At 44.3% G+C, this 24,999-nt stretch overlaps 1 protein-coding gene across 1 annotated transcript in view; it reads right to left on the reverse strand.

Moving 5' to 3' along the window:
* EFTUD2 (elongation factor Tu GTP binding domain containing 2) overlaps positions 1-24,999 on the reverse strand; it is a 33,006-nt gene that overhangs the window by 7,427 nt on the left and 580 nt on the right. The window contains exons 2-16 of the mRNA XM_022565113.3: positions 22,300-22,408; positions 19,443-19,608; positions 18,706-18,784; positions 16,306-16,381; positions 15,759-15,824; positions 14,955-14,990; positions 13,727-13,817; positions 12,714-12,796; positions 10,538-10,704; positions 7,988-8,112; positions 4,473-4,536; positions 3,994-4,084; positions 2,363-2,498; positions 1,208-1,335; positions 105-298 (exon numbers count right to left, since the gene is read on the reverse strand). Coding sequence (XP_022420821.1) covers positions 105-298; positions 1,208-1,335; positions 2,363-2,498; positions 3,994-4,084; positions 4,473-4,536; positions 7,988-8,112; positions 10,538-10,704; positions 12,714-12,796; positions 13,727-13,817; positions 14,955-14,990; positions 15,759-15,824; positions 16,306-16,381; positions 18,706-18,784; positions 19,443-19,608; positions 22,300-22,404 — 1,607 coding nt within the window. The 5' untranslated portion in view covers positions 22,405-22,408. The remainder of the gene's footprint in view (positions 1-104; positions 299-1,207; positions 1,336-2,362; positions 2,499-3,993; positions 4,085-4,472; positions 4,537-7,987; positions 8,113-10,537; positions 10,705-12,713; positions 12,797-13,726; positions 13,818-14,954; positions 14,991-15,758; positions 15,825-16,305; positions 16,382-18,705; positions 18,785-19,442; positions 19,609-22,299; positions 22,409-24,999) is intronic.

The raw sequence follows: 24,999 nt of genomic DNA on the forward strand, positions 1-24,999 counted from the left end.
CAGGCAGCTACTGTGTTTCCAAGGAGGACCACCCCTTTCAGCTCGCTGGGGCAGTTCCAGTGCAGAGGCCCAGGCATGCCCCTAGGGGCCCTGGTTGGCAGTACCTGGCCACGGAGATCCAAAGGCGGCCCACGGTGCATATCTGGGAGTCTTCCTCATCCTCCAGGGTGTAGTTCTCTCCCAGTACCTTCACAGGCTGCCCAGCATGGATGGTGCCACTTAGCACCCGGCCAAAGGCATGAAACTGAACTCCATCATCTGTGCTGTACATCTTGGTAGTATGGCACATCAGGGGACCCTGGAGGTGGGGACAGGGTGTAGCCTCAACCACATAGACTCTCTGGGTAAGCACCACTGTCTCCACCTTCCTTGTTAGCAATGACGTGAGCTCCACGAGAAGGCAGCCCAGACCAAGAAGAAGATGTGGCAATCTCCTGGGACAATTCCAACCAAGGCCCACCCCTGCTTAGTTAATAGATGTCACAGGCATAGCAAAAAAAATCTTCCTTTTTCTTGGGGGGGATGAGGGCACTGGGAAAGAGAAGCAGGTTTAGGATGGTAGAATGGCACTTTTAACTTGCAAGATTATAAGACTAACTTGCCCCAAATTTCCTCCAAAGAAGTAACTCACAATTCTCGACTGGCTGTAACGTTTATGCCAAGAAACTAGATTGCCTAAGGAATGACTAGGAAAGGTTTTTTTAAAAGCCAGGACTGGGACTTTCCTGGCAGTCCAGTGGTTAAGACTCCGCACTTCCACTTCACGGGGCACGGGTACGATCCCTGGGCAGGGAACTAAGATCCCGTGTGCTGTGCGGCAATCAATCAATTAATCAATCAAAAATTAAAAGCCAGGACTGACAAGATCAGTTATCATTCGTTGAATCTTTACTACCTGTCAGGCACCATGCTAAACACAACCGTGACACTTGCTTAATCTTACTTACTTCTCATAACTACCACATACAAATTATTATCATCTCTTTATAGACCAAGACCCTTAGACTCAGAAAGCCTAAACAATGTTCTCAAGATCACACCAGCATTAGTGGTAACATCGGGCTTTGAATTCAGGTCATTCTGACTACGCCCACTGGGAGGGCCATGTAAGGATAGAAAAGAAGGCATTACTCCTGTGACTGGAAAACAGTATTTCCCATACAGTAGGGGACGGAAATCAGAGAACCGGGGGGCCACGTTCCCTTACATCAGGGTCACAGTCGCTCATGGCCTCCCCGAGGTCGGAATCCACACCTCCGGTGTAGGTGTGCTCGATCTTGGGCTTGGCGCCCACCTTTGGAGAGGGGATATGCTGCACACACATGTCCACAAAGCCTATGGAGGGAGAAGAGAAAGCCATTACTATACACTCTCATGGGGGAAGGGAGTGGGGAGTTCTGATCCACTCATGATGGTCAGAAAACTAACAGTGAGGGGACTGCTTTTCAGCTCTAAAAGCTATGGTCCTATGATTCTAGGCAGAAGTGATACCCTGTTTCCTGGGCATATGCTGCTAAGAGATTTGGAATCACACTGATGCCAGGGAAGAGCAAGAAGCAGGTCTAAGTGGTTCCTTGGAACTCAGGTGACAAAAACTTCAGCCAATAAGCCATACAAGAGAGAACCTGCATTGGCACCTTGGGGTGCCTAGCATGTCTGCTTTTAGCTGGGGTCTCCTATGTCAGAATGATGACCAGCCCAGAATGAACCATTAAAATTATGCGCTTTAGGGATTCAGATACCTAATTCCTACCAGACTCGGAATCAAGAGGTTGCTGAGAGGGCCCTTAGCCATCATCTTTCCCACCTCCCTTATTTTACAGATGAGAAATTAGAGTGACAAAAGGATTGAGTGGCTGGCCCGGGATCACCCCATGGGACAGGGCCAGAGTAGGATTAAGACCCAGGTCTTTTCCCAACCAGTCTGGGGCTTGTTTTACTACAGCATCTGCCTTCTGCGTGACTAAAATATGAGAAAGAGAAGCTTGGGGGAAAGAGAGATTGGAGTCTATAACCCATCTCCCAAGTCCCAGCCTGGGGCTTTTCCCACTATTTTACCACACCCACGAGTCCACCTTCCTGACTGCCCTCTGGCAAAAATACCAGAACCTCAGAATCTGCTTCCCCATCCCCTTTACTTGCATGTTCCTCCTGGTAGGGAAATCTAATTGCTTTTGTTTTCCCAAGATAGAATTCTTGGTACCATCCTCTAAGCAAAGCAGCGAGGAAGAAAGCCAGGTGCCCTGCATCCTGACCTGCAGTTTACTTAAAAGAGGCTCAGATCTCCAAACACCACTGTGGGGTAAGGAAAAGGTCCCCATGATACATGTGGAGGAAATGGTGATGACGACGAGCTCCTTACCTGTGAACTCGCCAAAGAATTTTTTGCAGACCAGCCTGAGCAGGGGGCGGATGTTCAGCTTCAGCTCCTCCTTGGTCAGGTGGATGCCAAGCTCATCCAGGGTCCTCGGGAGGCTGGTGTCCACATCACCCACGACCTGTGACAGAAACAGACACCATGTTAGCTCGAATGATAGCCCCAGTGTGGTGTTACAGAGGACAAGGGGGGCCAAAGGGCAGGAGGAAGGGTCACTGCACTGGGTTCTCTTCTACAGGGAGAGCTCTTGGCAAGGATATCAATTTGGTTTCAGGGAAATCTTTGGTACTTACACTTCAAACCAACAGTGGGTGTAGCAAGCTCAGTTAAATGCCCACACCAGCCAATAAACCTGGCCCTCTCAAACGGACTGTCAGTGCTGCCCCCTGGTGTCCAAAAAGCAGTATCTCACCTCACTCAGGAAATCCCTTACCCTTCCTTCCCTATTTAGAGATTTCTCAGATTTAGAGGATCACTGCACTGGAAGGAACCAAAAAAAGGTCACCTAGCAGTCCATCGGCTGTCGGGATGGGGCCAAGCTAAACCATCCTCAGCAGACTCAAGGACTCTACGGAGACGGACTCTATAAATTTCTTCTTTAATTCATTCTGGTCTCACACAAGACACCAAGTATTTTCCAGCACTAATAAATTTTAATCGTGGTACTTTGTCTTGTTGCTATGTTTTACTATTTTGTCAGTGGAATGGCCACACACATTTTGTGTATGTGTGTGTGTTCACTGTGCACAGTGCTTATTAAACACTTGCATAAAAAAAAACAACAAAAAAACAAAAAAAACACTTGCATAAACACATAACATTCATAAAGTATAACTGTCTTGGGAGAAAGGTATGTATGAAAATTCCTGTATAACATTATTACCCTTTTAGATAGCACAAATTCATACAAATGCAATGTTATATTCTTTTCTTTGGAGCATCCCACATGTTTGTTTGTTTGTTTATTTATTAATTTTCATTGGCGTATAGTTGCTTGGAGCATCCCACATGTTTAACTACATCATTACCACTGTCTGATGCACCCTTTTCAATCTGACAAACATCACATACATACGTGCCCAGAATAGTCATTAGAATCAAGCTCATACAGCCATTCATTTAATGGCTACAAAATACTTCATTTTACGGGGTGTACCGTAATTCATTTAATCAGATTCTCACCAATGAACAAGTATTTCCAGTTTTTTCCCCTTTTCCTGCTGGTATAAATAACATATATATATATATTTAAATATATTTTTATATGTGTATAAAAGTAAAAACTAGAGGACGTTCATGTGAAACAATTATATCTAAGTTAAATCCCCATCACTGAAACTATAATTTCTCAAGTGTCACATTCTTTCGAATAGTCAAAATCTTTGTACATTTCTCCAGGCTGTGCCTTTTCTTTTCTATCTTCCCCCTTTACTCTGATCTCAACAGCACTTAGAGGACTGTAGTGTTCTAGATCCAGAAGATTGGTGACCAAACTTCCTCATACTGAGTTAATACAAAACTGATCAGGTTCAGGGGCAGGGCGAAGACCAAGCTCACCAGCTCTTCCACCTTGCGCTTAGAAGGGCAGACCTGAGCCAGGGGCCTGACACACTCACCTGAGCGAGGATCTTATAGAGGGGCTCCAAGATAAACTCCACGAAGCTCCTCTGGGAGCTGCTGGTTGGGGCCTTTTTGGTGAACTTTCGCCTGAAGAGATCAAGAGTTATGGGAGACCCAGGAGGGAGAAGGCAGTGTCACCAACCCCAAGGGTGTATTTCCTAACTTCTGAATCTGGGCAAGGCCAAGCCTTGAGGGGAAGGAATGTGTGAGATCATACAATCTCCAAACAGAGACTCCTGAGAGGGCATAGGTTATGACGCTCATAAATGCCTGGGCTGAGCTGTGGAGACTTCAAGGGAAATGGCCTCTCACCGTGTTAGAGCTCATGAAGTCAGCTCACTTAGAGGAGAAAAGATGGTAGTTCACGTCTAATAAAAAAGTAGGTTTTAATCTTAGGAACTCTTTCTCTGTCTGTCTGCACTTACTTGGAAAATGGATCACGCCTCTAGAGAGTCACTTCCTGCACTCTACTTACGTCTTGGGGTTGAAGTAGATGTCACCCCAGAGTCTTTTAGCAAATTCCTGGTAGTTAATGTCACCTATAAGAGAAGCCATACAATTATAGTCTACCTAGCAAAGTACTGTTTAAAATTGTTTCATGTGCCACAAGTGGTTTCTAGCTGAGGAATTCTTGCACCTTCCCCTCCAAGGTCCAGACATTTGCTTCTACCCAGGCAGGCAGACAAGGATACTGAGGCACAAGGGACACGACTGGTCCAAAGTCAACAAGGCGATGCTGGAGCCAAAATGAGCACTCAGGTAGCTCCATCTCCAGCAAGCCTGTGCCTGAGCTATGGACAAGGATACAGTTTATATCCTTTCCTTTGATGCAACAGGCTCAACTGCCTACATGCTATCCTCTGTGTGCACCTGTTACCGCCCCTTCCTGCAGCGGATCTTAGTAGTTCCTTCATTCCTTCCTGACCCACAGAAGCTCTACTCCGCTGCCAGTGTGGGCAACCTCCCAGCTGCAGCACCACGCTGGGGCTCCGACTAGCCCTCAGCCTCTAGAAGGCACACACCCAGCCCTCTGGAGAGAAAACACCAAAGCTAACCGTGGTGTCATCTTTTACCAATTGATATTTTTAGCTTGACTGCAACTGCTGATCCTCATCAGACTGAAGTAAGCAATCGTGGCTTTTAAAATTCAAGATCTTCTGAGTCCAGAGCTCCTCTAACATTCAGTTAGATCCCTGATATCACCAGCTGTCTCATGGATGTTTCTAACCCAGATGTCAGACTGCAATCTCTTTCTCGAGAAGCCATAGAGGAAATTCATCACCTTTTCCCTAAAGCCACGTTCTCTCAGACTTTTCGCTCCCTTTCAGTGAGGCCATCATCGGCACTACAACCAAGCTCAAAATCTCTGTTGCCCACTTGGTTAATTACCACGTTTCCCCTTCTTTCCCACGTTATTAGTTACTTTAACCCTCTCTCCTCTGTGAATCGCTGTTTCTTTTCCACACCTCTATTACTGCACTTAACGTACACTGTATTATAATCCCTGGAGTGAGCTGCCCGAGCACTCACAAGAACCAGGCCTAGTGCGTAACAGACGTTTAATACATGCTTACTCAAAGAATGAGTGAACACCTCTCCAATCCCCCTGCCCCCTTTCAACCTCAAAGATAACATCCAGCCAATAATCGCAATCCCGTATCTGCATATTGGCGAAAATGTCTAAATAAGTGTCCCTTCCCTCATCCTTTCCTCTCTGGCCTATCTTCCATCAGCTTTGCACATATCACCCCACCCCAATCTTTACTAGTTCCTAACTGCCTACAGGATAAAGTCTAAATTCCTTAACCTCGCATTCCAACCCTCCCCAATGTGGTCCCAACCCAGCCTCCCAGTAGTTTTACTTGAACTCTTCTCCTTGATGGAACAGTCCACTATTCCTGAACAGCCGCCCGTGGGCCAACACCACCTGCCTCCATGCCTCCCCTCCCAGCCCAGCGAGTCTGGACATCCTGGCTCCCCACTCTCCACCGTCAAAGCCCCATCTCCTTCACGCAGCCTCCCCTGGGCCTTTGGAGCTCTACCTGCCTACGGCAGCCACCAGGCACTAAGCCTACACCACCTTACACTGTCATTCATCACTGTGGGATTCTGTCTACCCACTGGATGAAGTTCCCAGGAGTCAGAGATTATTCATCATGCCTTGTGTTCCTAGTAAGAAGACATGGTATCAATTTTGGCAGGATGATGTGATAAAAAAAGCACCAAAGTGGATTCTAGTCCCAACCCCATCAGTAAGTTCTGTGTCCCTGGGCACAGTTTTCCCACATGTAAAACAATGGGGAATGACTCAGTGATCTCTGATTCCTTCCAGTGCTGACTTTCTAGAAGTCCATACATGGCTTTTCATAATGATGCTGGGGCTCACAGCTGGCTTCTTCGGAAACTAACAGTGGGTTCCAAGGGTGAGTAATAATCTCTCCTGAGGCTCAGAGCCATTTTCAGTCAGAAGCTGAACCGTCAATACATTATAATTATAGAAACAGTCTTGGATTTTGCTTCATATGTTGATACAAAGAACATTCAGAAACATAACCTGGAACTTTGTTCAGGTGAATTTCATTTACTGTCTGTCCATCTATACATTTTTTAAAAAAGAGCCATTTGGAAACAACCAAAATATATGTCTAATGATGAGAAAGCGAATAAGTTATAGTATATCTATACAGCGGACCAATAGGCAGTTACATAAAATCATTTTTTTTTTGCGGTATGCGGGCCTCTCACTGTTGTGGCCTCTCCCGTTGTGGAGCACAGGCTCTGGACGTGCAGGCTCAGCGGCCATGGCTCACGGGCCCAGCCGCTCCGCGGCATGCGGGATCTTCCCGGGCCGGGGCACGAACCCGTGTCCCCTGCATCGGCAGGCGGACTCTCAACCACTGCGCCACCAGGGAAGCCCCACAAAATCATTTTTATCGATAAATTTTAATAGGCAAATTATTGTGATCTAATGCTAAGTGAATATTTACCTTATGCTATTATACTATATGTATATATATAAAATATGATCTCTTTTATGTAAAACACTGAACTGAGAAAGAAGGAACTATCTCAGAATGTTTGCAGTGGTTATGGTAATGAGGTTATGGGTGAATTTTGTTTCCTTCACATTTTAGTGCATTTTCCACTTTTCTAAATAAGGATGCAGTAAATATGTACGTATTTTAAAAAAGACCAAGTTTCAATTGGTCCATTATGTTCACCAGAGCAAACGTTTCCACGTTTTAGAGTAGGCAGGACCAGTGGCTGGAGAGAGCACTGGTGCCCCAGCACCGGTGCTGACTAGCTGCGAGGCCTCTCACTGAGCCTGTCTCCTCAGCTCCAAAAATGGGGGTGACAAAGACCTCTGTGAGGAAGTACAGACACACAGGCTGCAGACTGACACCCAGGACATGGTTCCTACTAGATCTGAGGGAACTGGGGAGGCACAGAGGTGGAGCGCACGGGAACCTCTTGAGAGTTGGGGAGCTGGTCCCAGGGTTCTGGTGTTGTGGCTCCAGGGGCCTATAAAATCATTCCACTGGACGTCCCAGTGGGCTGCAAATCCAACTGGAGTTCTCAAGTGGGCCTACAAAACTTCTGCCTGGATACAGTTGGAAAGACAGCTAGAAGCACAACCGGTGAGAGAAATTCCATCTCTGAGAAAGAGGCCTGAATGGCTTTGGGGCCATGCATAATTCCTTCTTGACAAAATCTGTTTCACTCTAGGAGAGATTCTTATTCCTAACTTGAGCTCCCTCTTCACCCATTTCTTCCCAGGCACCTTTATCCTTCATTTATTGTTTGGAAAGCAGTTAGCCTGAGGAAGGAGCCTAGGTGCCAAAAAGGGCCCCAGATGTGAAGACAACACTTGATAAAATGCCTCCCTCCGACAGGGAACTCTGGCATGAAGCCCATTTCTAAGCCATTCAGCAGGAAAGGCACACATGACTCTGGGGAAGCTGGAGAGACAGACTGCCAGTCAGAGCTTACCAAAGGTGTCAGCGTAGATCTTGGCAAAGGAGCCCAGTGTGAAGCAGATGCTGTACTGGGAGCTGGAGAAGCAGACGTTGCCCAGGAGCGGGGAAAGGATTAGGTTCTCGTCAGTGGAATACATGCTGAAACAGAGACAGCCGTGAGTGCAGAGCCAGCTGGGCAGCAATGCCGGCGCGATGCCAAGGGTGAAGGGCGCAGGGACTCAATATCACAGCTTCTTTCCAGCCCTCACCCTCAGAAGGGGCTTGCGTAATACACTCAGCTTTGCCAACAGCCTGGTCCAAGAAAGTGACATGATGGAGCTGTACCCTAACCCCCAGTAACAAAGTGATTTCCCAGAGCTGGAAACATTCTGCGTGATCTTTAAGAAGTTAACTGCGCTGGGCAAGGGGAAACTTGGAGGACAGAGACAAAGACCTTGGAACACAGGAAACTAATCTAATGTGATAAGATTAGAGAAATCCAACATTTTAGAGAAATCTCAATTTCACAAACAGAAACACCAGTGTAAGTAAATGAATGAATGAATGAATGAATGGAGAAAAAGCAACTTTGCCCCTGCTCCCACTGCCCTACTCTTTATTGCCTTGTTTGGCTTTGCTTTACAAATTCACGTTAAAACGTTCGGTCTTAAAAGCCATGCAGAAGCCACAGCACCCCAAGTTCACTGGCATTTATAACAAAACCAGCTGTACACAGGGATGAAATCCACAACCCTAGCCTTTCTGACACCCTGCTTTACGGAATTTCTTTTCTTTTTAAAAAATATTTATTTATTTGGCTGCATCAGGTCTTAGTTGCAGCGTGCAGAATCTTTTTAGCTGCAGCATGAGAACTCTTAGTTGCGGCATGTGGGATCTAGTTCCCTGACCAGGGATCGAACCCGGGCCCCCTGTGTTGGAAGCGCAGAGTCTCAGCCACTGGACCACCAGGGAAGTCCCTGGAATTTCTTAATTTAGAAATAAAAGTACTGGCTTATAAAGAGTACTCCCCTACCATACTCCCAAGTTACGGTCCCCAGAGGCAATTGCTTTCAACTCTTTTAAAGGTGCTTCTAGAGCATTCACCTCGATATTTCTAAATAATATGTTCATGTTACTATTTCTTTTTATTTCTTTTCTTTTTTTTGGCTGCATTGGGTCTTCATTGCTGTGCGCGGGCTTTCTCTAGTTGCGGCGAGTGGGGGCTGCTCTTCATTGCGGAGCACAGGCTCTATCTAGGTGGCGGGCTTCAGTAATTGTGGCACGTGGGCTTAGTAGTTGTGGCTTGCAGGCTCTAGAGCGCAGGCTCAGTAGTTGTGGCGCACGGGCTTAGTTGCTCCGCGGCATGTGGGATCTTCGCGGACCAGGGCTTGAACCCGCATCCCCTGCATTGGCAGGTGGATTCTTAACCACTGAGCCACCAGGGAAGCCCCATGTTGCTATTTCTTGTTTGGTGGTTGAGATGTGACTTCTTGACTTCCTATTCTGGTAGATCAGGATTTAGCCCTGTCCAAGCCGTCCCCCCTTTAGAGAAGTTTATCATTTCATCTTTTGGACTCCGGTCATTATACGGGCTCCAGTCATTCTCAGCCCTTCCAGTGACAGGGAGAAGATACCCCTGTTGAGAACCAGCATTACAAACTGGGGGGTGGCAGGGGTGGGGTGTCTGAAGGTGAACCTGTCCCCGGCCACGAGAGTACTGTCCCTGATCTTCAGCTGGAGAGGAATTCTCTCAGGAGGACAGCCTCCTCCCAGGTCCTTCAACGGGCCTCAAAAAGTCATCCAGTACATCCTTCAGCCTACAGATAAAACTGTCTTTATGAATATATTTAGGGAGTTCCCTGGCGGTTCAGTGGTTAGGACTCCACACTTCCACTGCTAGGGGCCCGGATTGGATCCCTGGTGGGGGAACTAAGATCCCACAGGCTGTGCGGTGTGGCCAAAAAAAACTATATTTAAGCTATTCTTCAAAGCCACCTTGGTACTGTATTCTAAGGTCGCCCAACCATCACTCATAAACCCCAAATCCATCTTGTTGAGAAGCAGCTTCAACAAGAAATAAAGGCCAACAGTTCCTTCTCTTACTGAGTCTGTACCAGTAAGATAATAGCAGCTAACATTACTCACCAGTCAGCTACTGTCTGCTGAGCACTGTGCTAAGTGTGTTACATTGGCTGTCTTTAATTTCTTGTAACATCTCATTGGGCAAATATTACTATTCCCTTCTTACAGAAGCAGAAACTGAGGCTCTATGAGCTTAAGGACTCTGCCCAACTTTACATGGTTGGTTCTGTGAAGACGAGACTGATTCTAGAGCTCAGGGTACTGACTGCAGTACTAAATTGAGGATGTGTGGCGAGCTGCATATCTGGTTAAGGAGCAGAGTTAACGAGGCCAAGGCGGCAGAGTCAATCCCTGCAGAGCCAAAGAATGCGCCTCTAGCTGTGTCCAACAAGCTTGTCAATGCATGCCAAGGAATCAGAGTTGCCCCCAGAGGTGTTCAAGGTTAAGATTTATATAAACCAGAGCGCCGAGGACAGGAGGTCCACTCCCAGGGTTCCTCTACCTTATTAATCCGTTGACCTCATCTACAATGTGACGCAGCTTGTAATAAGCATCAGTGGGGGGCAGCTTCAGCTCTAGGATCAGCCGGTCAATCTTGTTGATGCACACGGTGACTGCCAGCCTCTCCTGCACGGCGTGCTTGATCAGCCGCTCTGTGTTCAGCATCACCTGAGAGATACAAGGCTCAGAAGGTGGTGATGAGAGCAAAGAGGGCAGAACAGTCCAGAGCAGAGCCAAAAAAGGTGCTACTTAAAAATATGAAGAATGTGGAAAAGAGGAAATAGATTGTTGGGGGGAAGCAGAGGGTATCTTGCCCAATGGCAGATTCAGGAATTTTAAGAGGTGACCTTGCAGGATTGAGAAATGAATAAATACACTGATGATGTTGGGAGCCAGGTTTCTCAGTGCCAGAGAAGGAACCAAGGAAGGCTTGGGGAGAAGCTGTGGTGCTGAAATAGAATTGTGGGTATTAGGATAAATTGATTTTTTTCTTCTCTTCTACTGTGCTAATAGTTTTTAATATGTATGTGTAGAAACAGTTACAGATACGTATGGGTGTATATTATCTGTGTTCAGTGGAAAGTCCTAGAAGCAATGTGTCCCAGTAGCAATGAACATACTGTGATCTTTGTTTCTAAGTATCTGTCCTCACTATAAGGAGCCAAAGCTCTATGGAGAAATGGCTGATTCCAGGACTGGGGCAGGGAAAGTACAAGATGAGTCTAGGACATCTTTTTGTGCCTGAAAAAAGACAGGGCATGTCAAAAGGATAAAGGAGCCAGCCTGAAGGAGTTCTCACTAGCCAAATCTGGGATAACTAGAGTATCAAAAGATATAAAGATACTAGTGGATTATAAGCCACCGAGTAAAATAAAAATCCGTGTATCCATACGGATAATAAATAAGCAAATGGAGAAGGGAAATCTCTTCCTTACAACAGAATTCCAACCAATAAATATAGAAGAAATAGTAAGAGTTAGAAAATCACCATTTGCAACTATTACATCAATAAGCTAGGAATGACCAATGGATGATAAAACTGGTAAAGTCTGATAAGGAATAACATGTATACATAGACTCAAGGTATCGCCCCACAGATCAGTTATTACAAAGGGGGAAAACAGTAACTTTACATTGGAGAAGCCTGGTACACCCACCTTAACCAAGTGATCAAAGTTAACATCACCAATAATGGGATAAGGTTACATCATGGGCCTTCTGATGTGATGGACTAATAAGAACACAGCTGTGCTGATACAGTATTCCTGCCCCAAATAACCTGAACCTAATCATGAGGAAACATCAGACAAACCCTGACTGAGAGACAGTCTACAAAATAAATGGCCTATACACTTCAAAAATGCCAATGTCATAAAAGACCAAGAAAGGTAAAAGAAGAATTCCAATTAAAAGAGACATGAAAACTAAATGTCATGCATCATCCTGGATTAGGAAAAAAAATTCTATAAAGGACGTTATTGGGACAATTAGTGAGACTGACTAAGGTCTACAGAAAAAGATCTGTACAACAATATTGTATCAACATTGAATTCCCAGATTCTGGTAAGTGTATTATGATTATGTAAGTGAATGTCCTTGTTCTTAGGAAATACATTCTGAAATATTTTATTTTCAAATGGTTCAAGGGGAAAACACATACGTGTGAGTGCATATGTACATGTACAGACACAGAATTACAAATGAGGGTGTTCTCTGTACTACTGCAACTTTTCAGTAAGTTTGAAATTACTCCAAGATGAAGTCAGTTTTTAAAAAGGTAACCCTGGCTCCCTGTGCTGGCTATCTCACCGATGACAACATGAATGAGGTTGGCCAAATTACCTAATCTTTGGGCCTTTTAACTCCAATCTCTCTTTACCTTAGACAAATTCATTAACATTTAAAACTCTCCTCCCTCCCTTTTATTTACCTTTGTCATTTTTGTGTTTCTGAATGACAATGGGTCCTATCATTGTGAGCTTCACTGGGCAGGGAGTGAGGGACTCACTGAGAACTAATTTTGACTTTCATTTGTTGCCCTAATTTTAGAGCAAAGGTGAGCCTTAATCCCACAGACTCTCACGTTCTCTAATTCCCAGCTCACTCAGAGCTCTGGCCATTGTGTGCGGCAAACATGACAGGGAAGAGGGGTCCTGAGAGAACTGACGCAGACTTACACCCTCAGCAGCATCGATGAAAAGGACCACTCCATCTGAGATGCGCAAGCCAGCTGTGACCTCGTCAGAAAAATTCACGTGTCCTGAAAAGCAAATACCAAGTAAGTCGCCACTTGTGTGGTGGCAGGATGAGGCACGATTAGCTTGTACGTGGTCTGTGGGGCACTGCAAAGCATGTGAACCCACAAATACCGCCTTCTCTTCTCCCCACAGCTCCCTGCAGTGTGCCAAGTTCTACGTTAGTCACATCCTTGGATTACGCTTTTATACAGGAGGCCCCCAAACATAAAGCAAGCATTTTATCAAGGAGGGCACAACACATTCAACTCGCAGACTAAACCAGTCTAATCAGCTGTGAACAGGGTTCTGCGGGACAGAAGACAATTTGGAAGCAGGAAAGAGGGCAAAGGAGGGCCTGGAGCACGTGAGCCAGTTCCTGGCAAGGTGGTGCTGGTGGGTGCGGGTAGGGGTCAGGGGCTGAGAGGTACAAGGGCATCGGGCATCTGATGGGGCAAAGAAGGCCAATCTGTCAAAACCCAAATCTTCCTATTTAAAAAAAGGGAAGCCTGAGTTGGTCCTTCCCAAAGAGAAAGTCAGCCACAGGGTGAGGTATGCTGCTTCTATGGTAACCTGCATGTCCCCCAGCCATCGGTGCGTGCTCCCATAGTCTCCTTCAAAAGACTGAGACTGCCTGAGGCCGGGACCATGTCTAACTCAGCTTTGTTGCCCCAATGTCTAGCATGGGCTGACACAGGCTGAAATGAGTAAGTGAATAAGATTCCCCCAAATTTAAATCTTCTACAGCAGAGTCAAGAGAGGAACAAAATAGAAGGCCTGGAGCACACTGCTGGCTAATTAACTAGTTAGAAGCAAAGGAGACAGTGAAAAAAGAAAATTATCTCAATGAAGGCAAGGGAATGTAAAAACAAAGACATAATGCTCTGCTCTGTTCTGGAAGCAAAAGAAACAAACAGGACAGGGTTCTGATGGTAAAAAGTCAAGGAATGTCCTACCTGGAGTGTCCATGATATTGAAGAGGTAGGATTTTCCTTTGGTATCTGGCAAGACTACTGTCACAGGAGTACTCTTGATGCCAACACCCCTCTGAAAGTCGCAGAGAGAAAGAGGGCGAGAGTGATCAAAGCTTCTTCCTATGCAGGAGGGATTCATTCTGCTCTTGGATCTTTCCAGTTGCTAGTAAATTACACTGATGTCTCTCCTTGTAATGGGTATGATTTTTACCTAGGTCTCTAACCAGAATGACCTTAAAGATGAACAATCTTCCTGTTAAAAAGCACTGGGGCGGCGGGGGCGCGGGATGGGGAGTTGGTTCAAATACAAAAAAGTAAAAATAAAAAAATGAACAAGCTAGCAAAGCAGTATTAAACTTTAATAGAGAATCCAGAGTCCTCAAATCTTATCCTCCTCATACACTGTAAACAAAAATAATTTAGCACAGTACAAGTAAAAAGAAACAATCTGCAGCACTTTAGGTTTTCTTAAAAATATATTATAAAAGCTGTAACAGAAAATAAGTATTAAAACAACTCCAGTCCAACATATACATAAAAAAACAATAGTTAGTATCTGTTGAGTGCTTAACATATGCCAGCACCATTCAAGGTTCCTTTGGTTAATCACAGTACTTACACTCTTGTGCTTTCCATGTGGTCATTTAAGAGAGACAGAAATAAAGAAGAGGGGGAAACAAGGGATTAGAGGGGAGGACAAAGATCCAGATGGAAAGGAAGACCAACCAGTGGGAATGGGAAAGACAAAAATGTATGCTCACTCCTTTATACAGAAGACAAGCACAAAGACAGATGAACCCATTCTCCAGGAGAAGCTACCCCCAGAAAGATCAACGTTATGGATGGAGTCATGTTACAGATTTTAAGGACGATGTCATTTTAAAAATCATGTTTAGCTTCTGCAGAACTTACAGCATAAATGTACACATGACCTCTTAGCATTTGCCCTACTTGGCTAAATTAAATCCAGCCCAGGATAGGAGGGTCCCCCCTTTTACCCTACAGTTTGCCTACCCAGCTCTCCTTCAAGTTATAGATCATAGGATGACCGAGAGAAGCAGGGAGATAAAGAGATGAGGGGTGGGAGTGAGGGTGGGGAGGTGTGTGGTATGGACCAAAATGTTACCGTGAAGCTCTTCTACATTCCGTACAAAACTACTACTGCTGGGCCTGCTGTGGACAACAATCAGACTTCCAAAGGCACACTTACCTCTTGCTCTGTGAAGAGGATGTCAGTGTAGCACAGCTTAAAAAAAAAAAAAAAAAAGAACTGTAATTACCTCCTGAATTCAGACTCCTCTCCCACACAAACCATCAATCACTTTCCCTCACCACCTCCCAGCTCAAGGGTCTCTGCCTCAGGAGGAGAACAGATGGAAGAAAACAGGGTACCCCTACAGAAATTTCAGACAATGAGGCCAGCACCCTCCCAGATGGAAAATGCTCCTGGGTGTGTGGTTTTTTGGGGAGTGGAGGAAGTCGCTAAAGACCAGGTATGACTGAAGAGCTAAATTATATCAAATGCACTGAATTTTTCACGGTGGTACAGGGAGACACATCCGGCCTTCATGGGACCCTGAACGTCAAAACAGTCAATCTGGCCAAGATTGAACATTTATTGCACTGAGACTTGCAGCCCCACTTGGCCTCATTCACAGGTGCTTAAATTTATCATGAAAACAAGGTCCAATTGTATTATATTTATAGAGAGGCTATTAATACTATGACAGGAAAGAATAGGCTATCGAAGTCAGGATATATCAGAACAGAGGAGGGATCCCAAGCACAGAACAGATCATCCAAAAATACTGCACACTAGTATTTTTATGTTTCTGAGAAAATTGAAATTATTTTATTAAGGTCTATTAATAGAAATTACAATTATAAAACAGCACATTATATGCATCATTATTTACAGTGAGAGTGGGAAGGTGGAAGAAAGGGGAAGGAGAGACACCCATCCCTGTATATTCTGAATGGTTCATCCTAAACCTTCAACAGAATTTCTACTCACATCTTGGTCGTAGCGCTTTCTGATTTCCGGGTGAGTCTGCTCTATTAAACAATCTACAAAACATGTCTGAAAGGGAAGAGAAAGTTAAGTTCTGCAAACCGCAGAGAAAAATCTACTCTACCCTTCTCCCAGTTCCCACTACACCACATAATTTAGGGATAAAGAGAGGAAGAAGAGAGCAGGGAGGATTACGGGACAGCAAAGAATTAACAATGAAGCCACAGGATTATTTTCAAATGAAAGATGAAATCTTTCTTAGACAACCATCCCCCAGGAAATGAAAACTTATAAAATCAGAGTAAGGCTCAATTTCCCCTCTTCTGTCCAGATGTAGACACAAGGCTCAGGCATGCAAGTGGTTTAGCTTTCCATCTGCTGCTCAGGAAAAGCTAGAGTTTCACAGCTCAGTTTCACAATAGGCATGGAGGCCCCCCAGAGTGAGGAGGTCCAGCCTTATGGCCTCAGACCCCAACGTGTGACTCTGAGGCTGAAAAAATGAGCAGAAACGAAGAGCAACCCTGTTCCAAGTAGCTGAAAGCTCTCTCACCTTGCCATGGTGGAGATGACCACAAAGGGTCACATTTCTGATCAGCTCCGAGTTATCCATCAGATCTGCCAAGAAACTGAAAGGAGAAAGGAAAAGAGCAAAAGGGACTTTGCCAAAAGTTTTCAAATGGGGGGGTGGTACAAGGTGTTTTAGGTATTTTCGGCCAGGAACAACTTTCAGACCAACTGGAGAATGCTCAGAGGCAGAAGTGAGTTTCCACCTCTACACAGTTCTGTCTTTGGGAACGGAACGGACTTATTCATGAGGAGACACGACCTGTGAAATGTCATGGAGATTTCAACAGTAAAATAATGAAATTTGAAAAGCAAGCAAGAAGAAAAAACCAAATACCAGCACACACATACATGAGTACTGTTCAGTTCAAAACATTCAGGCTAGATGTTATACATTTATACCACTGATGCCAAGGGGACTTCAAATCACTTTGGGAGCTTTGCTTCTGAAACTGCCGTCACAGCTGGTTAACAAGGCTTTCAAGAAAACCTCATCTCAAAGAAAAAAAAAAAAAAAAAAGAAAAGCTCATCTCATTAATGATGAGCAGAGGAGTTCCATCCTGATCAAAACCAACCCTGCCTTTCTTGCTTATCATCCGCATTGCTTATGGTAAGCAGCCTTCAGATGACCTCTGGCTCTGAAAATCAAGCCTGCTTTCAAAGACTGGAGATTTTTTTTAAAAATCACCACTGAGAACACAGAAGAATGTGACGCAAGTTCTGAAGAAAACTGAAAGGTTGTTTCAAAAATGTGTGAATGGGGCTTCCCTGGTGGCGCAGTGGTTGAGAGTCCACCTGCCGAGACAGGGGACACGGGTTCGTGCCCCGGTCCAGGAAGATCCCACATGCCGCAGAGCGGCTAGGCCCGTGAGCCATGGCCGCTGAGCCTGCGCGTCCGGAGCCAACGGGAGAGGCCACAACAGTGAGACGCCTGCGTACCGGGGGAAAAAAAAAAAAAAAAAGGGTGAATGGGGGACTTCCTGGTGGCACAGTGGTTAAGACTCCGCACTCCCAAGGGGCCCGGGTTCGATCCCTGCTCAGGGAGCTAGATCCCACATGAAAGTCACATGCCACAACTAAGGAGCCCACCTGCCGCAACTAAGGAGCCCATGAGCTGCAACTAAGACCCAGTGCAACCAAATAAATAAATATTAAAAAAGAAAAAAAAAAGTGTGAATGATGGCAGGTGAGCTGACCATTTCAGAAGGGACCTTACTCCTTCGGACATACAAGATGTCAACATGTTTAAAAAAAAAAGTTTCATTATCTAATAACGGGCCACAAGCTCCTCAATATATAAGAGCCTTATAAGTGCATTTCATCAATGAAAATATTTTCAAAAACAGTTTGCAGTTTGAGGAGTCTAAATTATTCTACACATATCTACCTACCTGTGCCTCCTTTTCAAAATAAAGAGTTGTTATGTTCCCAAAACACTTAGCAACCATACCGTGTCAAAACAGGCTCTGGTGGCCCCAACACTGACAATTATAATACCCAGTTCTGTCTCAAAGGCTGGCTTCTAATACCAAACTAAAGGTTTGGAAGAAGAGAAAATGGCTGAGATCCGGATGAGAGCCAAGAAGAAAGTTAAGATTGAGCCTAAATATCTCAGCAACGATATAAGCTGAAGGAAAATTTTGGCAAATTGTAGGAAGAGATTTTTGCTTTCACAATAACTCACTGGCGCGGCACCATGGATGGACCTAAAGATTATTATCCTAAGTGAAGTAAGCCAGACAGAGAAAGACAAATACCATACGATATCACTTATATGTGGAATCTAAAAGAAAAAAAAAAAAGATACAAATGAGCTTATTTACAAAACAGAAATAGGCCCACAGACAGAGAAAACAAACTGACGGTTACCAAAGAGGAAAGGGGAGGGGAGGGGAGGGATAAATTAGGAGTTGGGGATTAAAATATACACACTACTATATATAAAACAGATAACCAACAAGGACCTACTGTATAGCACAGGGAACTCTACTCAATATTTTGTAATAACATATAAGGGAAAAGAATCTGAATCACTGTGCTGTACAGTGGAAACTAACACAACATTGCAAATCAACTATACCTCAATTTTTAAAAATTAAATAAATAATAAAGAGCTCAGGGATATGCCCTTTTACCCACCAAAATAAATAAATACATAAATAAAGCTGAAATCTGTCAGACTAGATCTGGCAGCAGGCAGCGACAGAGCTGAACCTGGTCATAGAGAGAAGTCGGCCAAATGACTCAGGCACAAACGGATGCCACTGCTCTCACCACCACCCCAAAAATCCACTGGTTACTTCAACCCCAAACCACCTCCTACCTCCATGAACAAACTGAACCTACAATATTCGTGCAGAGACGCTGCAAGACCTTATAACTTACTCCATTTCATATACCGTGACAGGTAATGTCTGCTCCATCAGAGTGAATTTCTTGGTTTTCACCGGTTTAATAATGGGTTCTAGGGGGGAAAAAAAAAGTAGTGATGTGCAGGTAGGCATAAAGCATAAAAATACAGAGCCCTATTCCATTAGTCTGAGCTTTCAGAATGGATGATATACGACATCAATTTATGTTGTTCTCGAGGACCACTCAGGTTGAGAAAGTTCTGGGAACACTGTTTGGCATGAGACACTGAAAGATCTTGAATTGTGGACTGAGGTGTTTGGACTTCATTTTGTGGGAGGAAGGGAGAGGGACTGGATATAGGATGAGGTCAATGTCAGTTCAAAATCTCTCCTTGCATTTATAAAATGCAACTACTTCCCAGAAGATCAATGAAAATTATTAAGGAAGTGGAAAATAAGCATTGTGAGGACTAGTTAAAGAAACTGGTATTATTTGGATGGAAAAACATATCAGACCAGAGGGAGAACTTAAAAACAGTCTTCAAGAACCCAAACAAACATGAGATAAAGAAAGAAGTAACACTTATTTGTTTGGTAACAAGCTGTTTTGTTGACTATCAAAACAGGGTTAATTGAATCTCAATCCAGAAATACCACCTGAAAGAAAAACTAGTCAGTTCATTCACTGAACTTTCAAGACTGCTGATGGCTATGAAATGAAGTTTTCTAGTTTCGATTTCACCTCTCACAGCCCAGTGCCTCCAGACTCACCTGTGAGAGGCTGGGTGTCCTCCTCCTGAACTATGGTCTCCACTTCAGGACCATACACCTCCTCAGCTGTGGGGTAGTACTTCTTGTCCTCATGCAGCACCACCTCCATCCCAGGGTGGTCTTCATCATGATCTCCCAGCTCGTCGTCGTCGTCATCATCATCGACCTAAAAGCAAGAGACGGAAGGAGGCTGGAAGAGGCATGCACTTTTCCTGCGCAATGACTCATACGCTACACGAGTTAAGAGCAATGACTTCACATGCCTGACAGCTTCTTATTTTGAGTTCTGTGCTACCATCAGTGGGGCAGGTTCCACTCTTGCATGATCCTTCACAAAGAGAAGACTGTAAGCCATGGGTATGGACGGCTCTCCTGATTCAAATGGACCCTTTCTTAAGTGCAGGCCATTCGTCACAAATGGATCAAGCTTGGAGGCACTTTTCTGGATATTGCCCTATGCCTCACATATTAGGAATCCCATAGGACGGGAGTTCTTTGAGCACTATTCATCTCTGTGTCCTGAGAACACAGCATGTTAAATGAACTCTCTCTCTCTACGTATTCCTGTCCCTGTTGAATACTTCCAATAACAACAGTACTCACTGACAGCCCGGTTTCTCTGTTGGAAAGTGAGTCTCCATAAATGACATCGAACTCACCTCCTTATAAATTAAAACCCACAGTCACAAGCAACACTGAACAAAGCTATGCCCTCTTCTCCTAAAAAGTCTTTCAAATGATTAAAAGTGGCTACTACATAACACTTTATGTTCCAAAACACCCTGGTTAATTCATTCGCTCAACAAATATCTACTGAGCACTTACTATGTGCCAGGCACTGTTCTAGGTATTGGTAATACAGCAATGCAAAAAAGAGAGGTGATGACATTTGAGCAAAAATCTGAGGGAAGAGAGAGTAAGTTCTACAAGTAAGTGGGGAAGAGCATTCTAGTTGGCTGAAACGGCAAATGCAAAGGCTCTGAGTCAAGGGTACGCTGGCAACTTTGAGGATTAGCAAGGAAGCCAGTTCAGTAAATAATGGGGAGAACAGTATAAGCTGAGATCTCATAGGAGGTGATCATGTAGGATCTTCTGGATCGTTCTAAGTAATCTAACTTTACTCTATGATAGTGCTTCTCAGCCAAAGACAATTCTGTCTCCCAGGGAACATTTGGCAATGTCTGAAGACGTTTCTGGTTGTCACAGCTGGCTCTGTGTGTGGGGGACCTAGTGAGTAGAAGCCAGGGATGCTGTTAAACACCCTATAAAGCGCACGACAGCCCCTGCAACACAGAATTATCTGGCCCCAAACCTCAATGGTACCGAGGCTAAGAAGTCCTGTCCGAGCAGTTCTGAGCAGAGGAGTAATATGATCAGGCTTTTGTTTTAAGGCTCACTCTGGTTCCCATACTGAGATATACTAAAAGGAGAGAGATTAGTTGGAAGGCTACTGCAGTGATACAGGAGAGAGATGGCAGTGATTGTGGCTTATGCCCAGAGGAGTAGCTGTGAAGATGGAAGGAGAGGTTGGATTCTGCATATATTTTAAAAATAGAGTAAAAAATGTATTCTAGTGAATTCAGAGTAGGAGTGAAAAAAAAGAGACAAGGTTTTTGACCTGAGTAACCGGGGAATGGCCCTGTCTTTACTAGATGAGGAAGGCTGTAAGAGGAGGTTGGAGGCAGAAGCAGGGGACAGGGGATGGGGAAGTTCTGTGTTTAGGCCTTAGATATGCTAAGTTTGAGATGCCATATTAGACGTCAAGTAGAGATGCCAAGTAGAAAGCTAGACATACAAACCTGAGGTTCAAGAGAAAAGTCCAGGTTGGAGATACAAATTTGAGAGTCCTCAGGGAGTAGAAGGGATTTGATATACGGGATAAGATGACCAGGGGAGTGAGTGTAGATAGAGAACAGGTATTAGGAATGGAGCCTTGGGGCCCATTGACAGTTAAGAGGTCAGGGAGATGAGGAGGAACCAGCGGCAAAGACTGAGAAGGACTGGCCAGAGAACAGAAGGAAAACCAGGGGATTCCCTGGAAGCCAAGGGAAGAGAGTATTTTAAGGAGGGAGGGATCAGCTGGGCCAGATGCTGCAGACAGGTCAAGCAGGATGAGCACTGGGTCTGGGGCAGAGGTCACTGATGACCCTGACAAGAGCAGTCTGTGTGGAATGGGAGAGGCAAAACAACAAAACTTGGATTCAGAGAAAATGGGAGGAGAGGATTTGGAGACAGCAAGTAACAACTCTTTTGTGATGTGCCGCATTGGGAAACAGGGAAATGGGAGGTAACGACAGGGGGCTATAGGGTCGTGAAAGGATTTTATGATGAAACAACAGCATATCTGTATGCTGATGGGGATGATCTAGTAGAGAGGGAAAACTAATGACATGGGAGAGAGGGGAGAATTGCTGGGGTGAACATCTTGAGTAAATGAGAAGGGATGATGGAAAAATCAAAAACACTAGTTCAAAAAGACACATGCACCCCCAGGTTCATAGCAGCACCATTTACAACAGCCAAGACATGGAAAAATACCTAAGTGCCCATCAACAGATGACTGATTTAAGAAGACGTGGTACATGTATATGGTGGAATATTACTCAGCCATAAAAAAGAATGAAATATTGCCATTTGCAGCAGTGTTGATGGACCCAGAGAATATCATACTAAGTGAAGCCAGACAGAGAAAGACAAATATTATATGATGTGCCTTATATGTGGAATGTAAAACACAACACAAATGAATCTATATACAAAACAGAAACAGACTCACAGACACAGAAGACAAATTTATGGTTACTACTTTATTGCTTTCTTAAAAAAGAGAGATGAAAAAAGTATATACTTGTTTTACCTCATCAAGATCTTTGGTCTCTCTGCCCAATTCATCATCGTCTTCATCAGAGTCAAGCTCTGGTCCAATGTAATTCCCAAACTCATCATACAAGTCAGTATCCATGATGCTGAAATTCAAGGAGAAGAGTTAGACGCTGGCAAGGTAATCAGGGCCTCCGCCCTAGCCTGTGGCTGACCATATCCCTCACACAGTCTCCTCTCCAGTTACATCAACCCACTGACTGCTCCTCCAAAGCCCTGTATCTTCCCCTCCTGTCTGTTCCACTCCTGTTTCTGTTTACATATACTTCACCCACTTCTTTTTTCTAACACTAAACAAATTTTAATTTTAAAATAATTAAATACCAGAAAGTTGCAAAAATAGTACACATAACTTTCTTTCTCCTAAATTATTTGCAGATGAGTTGCTGACACAATGTCTCATCGCCTCCTCATACTTTAGTGCAGCAGTTGGTAAACTATAGCCTGTGGCCAAATCTGGCCTGCCAACTGTTTTCAAACAGCCCTGAAAGTACGATGTTTTTTATTATTTTTAAATAGTTGAAAAAAATCAAAAGAATAATATTTCATGACACATGAAAATTAATTATATGAAATTCAAATTTCAGCGTCTCTAAAGACAGCATTATTGGAACGCAGCCATGCTCATTCTTTCATATTGTCTGTGGCTGCTTTCACGCTGTAACAGCGGAGCAGAGTAGCTGCCACTGAGCCCACATGGCCCACAAAGTCTAAAATATTTGCTATCCAGCCCTTGACAAAGTTTGCCAACCCCTGCTTTTAGTGCATGTGATTCCTACAAACGAGGACATTCTCCTACATAACCACAATACAACCATCAAAATCAGAAAACACTGACATATTACCACCACCTAACCCACAGGCCCCCATTCAAGTTTCACAGGCTGTTCCAATAATCTCCTGCACAGCAAAGGAGCCAATCCAGGATTCCATGTTTGCATTTAGCTGTCATGTCTTTAGTCTCTTTCAATCTGGAACAGTTCCTTGGTCTTTCCTTTGACTTCTATGACTTGACACTTTTGCAGATTATAGGCTAGTGAGTTTGTAGAATGTCCCTTAATTTAAGTTTGCCAATGTTTCCTCATGATTAGATTCAGGTTATGCATTTTTTGGCAAGAGTATCACAGAAGTGATGCCGTGCTCTTTTCAGTGCATCTTCTAACAAGTGGCATATGATTTTAGTTTGTCCCATCAGTGGTGATGTTAACTTCACCACTGATTATGGTGGTGCCTACCGGGCCTTTCCATTGTAAAGTTACATGCTTTCTCTTTGTAATTAATAAGTATTTTGTGGGTTGTCTCCACTTCAATTCTAGAAATTCTACTCAAAGTAACAGGTCAAACACCACCTCCTTCAAGCCTTCCTATAGCCTCAATTTCTCACTCTCCTATACTGCTGTAGCCTTTCGTGTCTTTATCAGCATTTAATTCTGTCATGAATGGTAGTTAACTGTACTAATTACCCTCACCAACACCTCTACAGCTTACAGTAATAGGCAACAGACCAGAGTGTGGGTTAATGGTCAGGGCTCTGGAATTGGAAGACCTTGATTTGAATCCCAACTTTGTCACTTAATAACTGTGGCATTTCAGGTTATTTCACCTCTCCAAGCTTGTTTCTTTAATTGGAAAATAAAGTGATTAATCCCCATTGCATAAAGCGTTATGAGAATTAAGCAAAATAGGCTGTGTAAACAATTTACGACAGTTCTAGGCTCAATAAATGTTAGCTAGGATTATTTTTTGGCCATTCTTGAATATAGGAACCCTGCGTTCCTTGTGCCCACCTGCCAATGACCAAGACAGCGCTTCACCTAAGTAGAAACTGGATAAATGTTAACTGAACAGAATGTTTAATTTTGAAATACTGATACTTCTTTCATGAGGCTAATCCCGCCACCTCCCTCAATGCCCCTGTTGAGTGCTAACTGTGGATAAAATAGAGAATTAAGAGCTCCAAGCACTAATAATTAAATGTAAATTATTATGGAAACTTTCATATGCATAGAGATTCTTTTTACTTCCAAAGAGCTACCACATCTGTGCACATTTCATTCTCCCAAGACACCCATGAAATGACTGCAGAAATTTTTACAGAAGGCTGTCCATGGAACAACCCACCTCATTTCTGCTTCAGGGCCACTGCACTTACTATTCTCTTCCAAAATGCTCTCCCCTTGGGCATGTATACCTTGTTCCTTCATCTCACCCAGGTCTCTACTATATAAAATGTTACCGTCTCTGAGAAGCCTTCCCTTGTCACTCTAAAAAAAGCTCCACCTTGGGCTTCCCTGGTGGTGCAGTGGTTGAGAGTCCGCTTGCCGATGCGGGGGACGCGGGTTCGTGCCCCGGTCCGGGAGGATCCCACATGCCGCGGAGTGGCTGGGCCCGTGAGCCATGGCCGCTGGGCCTGCGTGTCCGGGGCCTGTGCTCCGCAGCGGGAGAGGCCGCAGCAGTGAGAGGCCCGCGTACCGCAAAAAAAAAAAAAAAAAAAAAGCTCCACCTATACACACATTCTCCAACCCCCACTTTCATTGTTTTATTATTTTTATTAACATTTATCATTAACTGACACGTATCTATTCGTGTATTTACTGTCATCTCTCCAACTACAGTTGAAGCAAGGACTGTTTTTTTTCACTTAGAACGGTGCCTGGCACAAAATAGAACCTCAATC

Source organism: Delphinapterus leucas, chromosome 19 (assembly GCF_059928025.1).
Source record: "Delphinapterus leucas isolate spDelLeu-1000000601 "Yukka" chromosome 19, BTC_Dleu_Yukka2, whole genome shotgun sequence".
Lineage (NCBI taxonomy): Eukaryota > Metazoa > Chordata > Mammalia > Artiodactyla > Monodontidae > Delphinapterus > Delphinapterus leucas.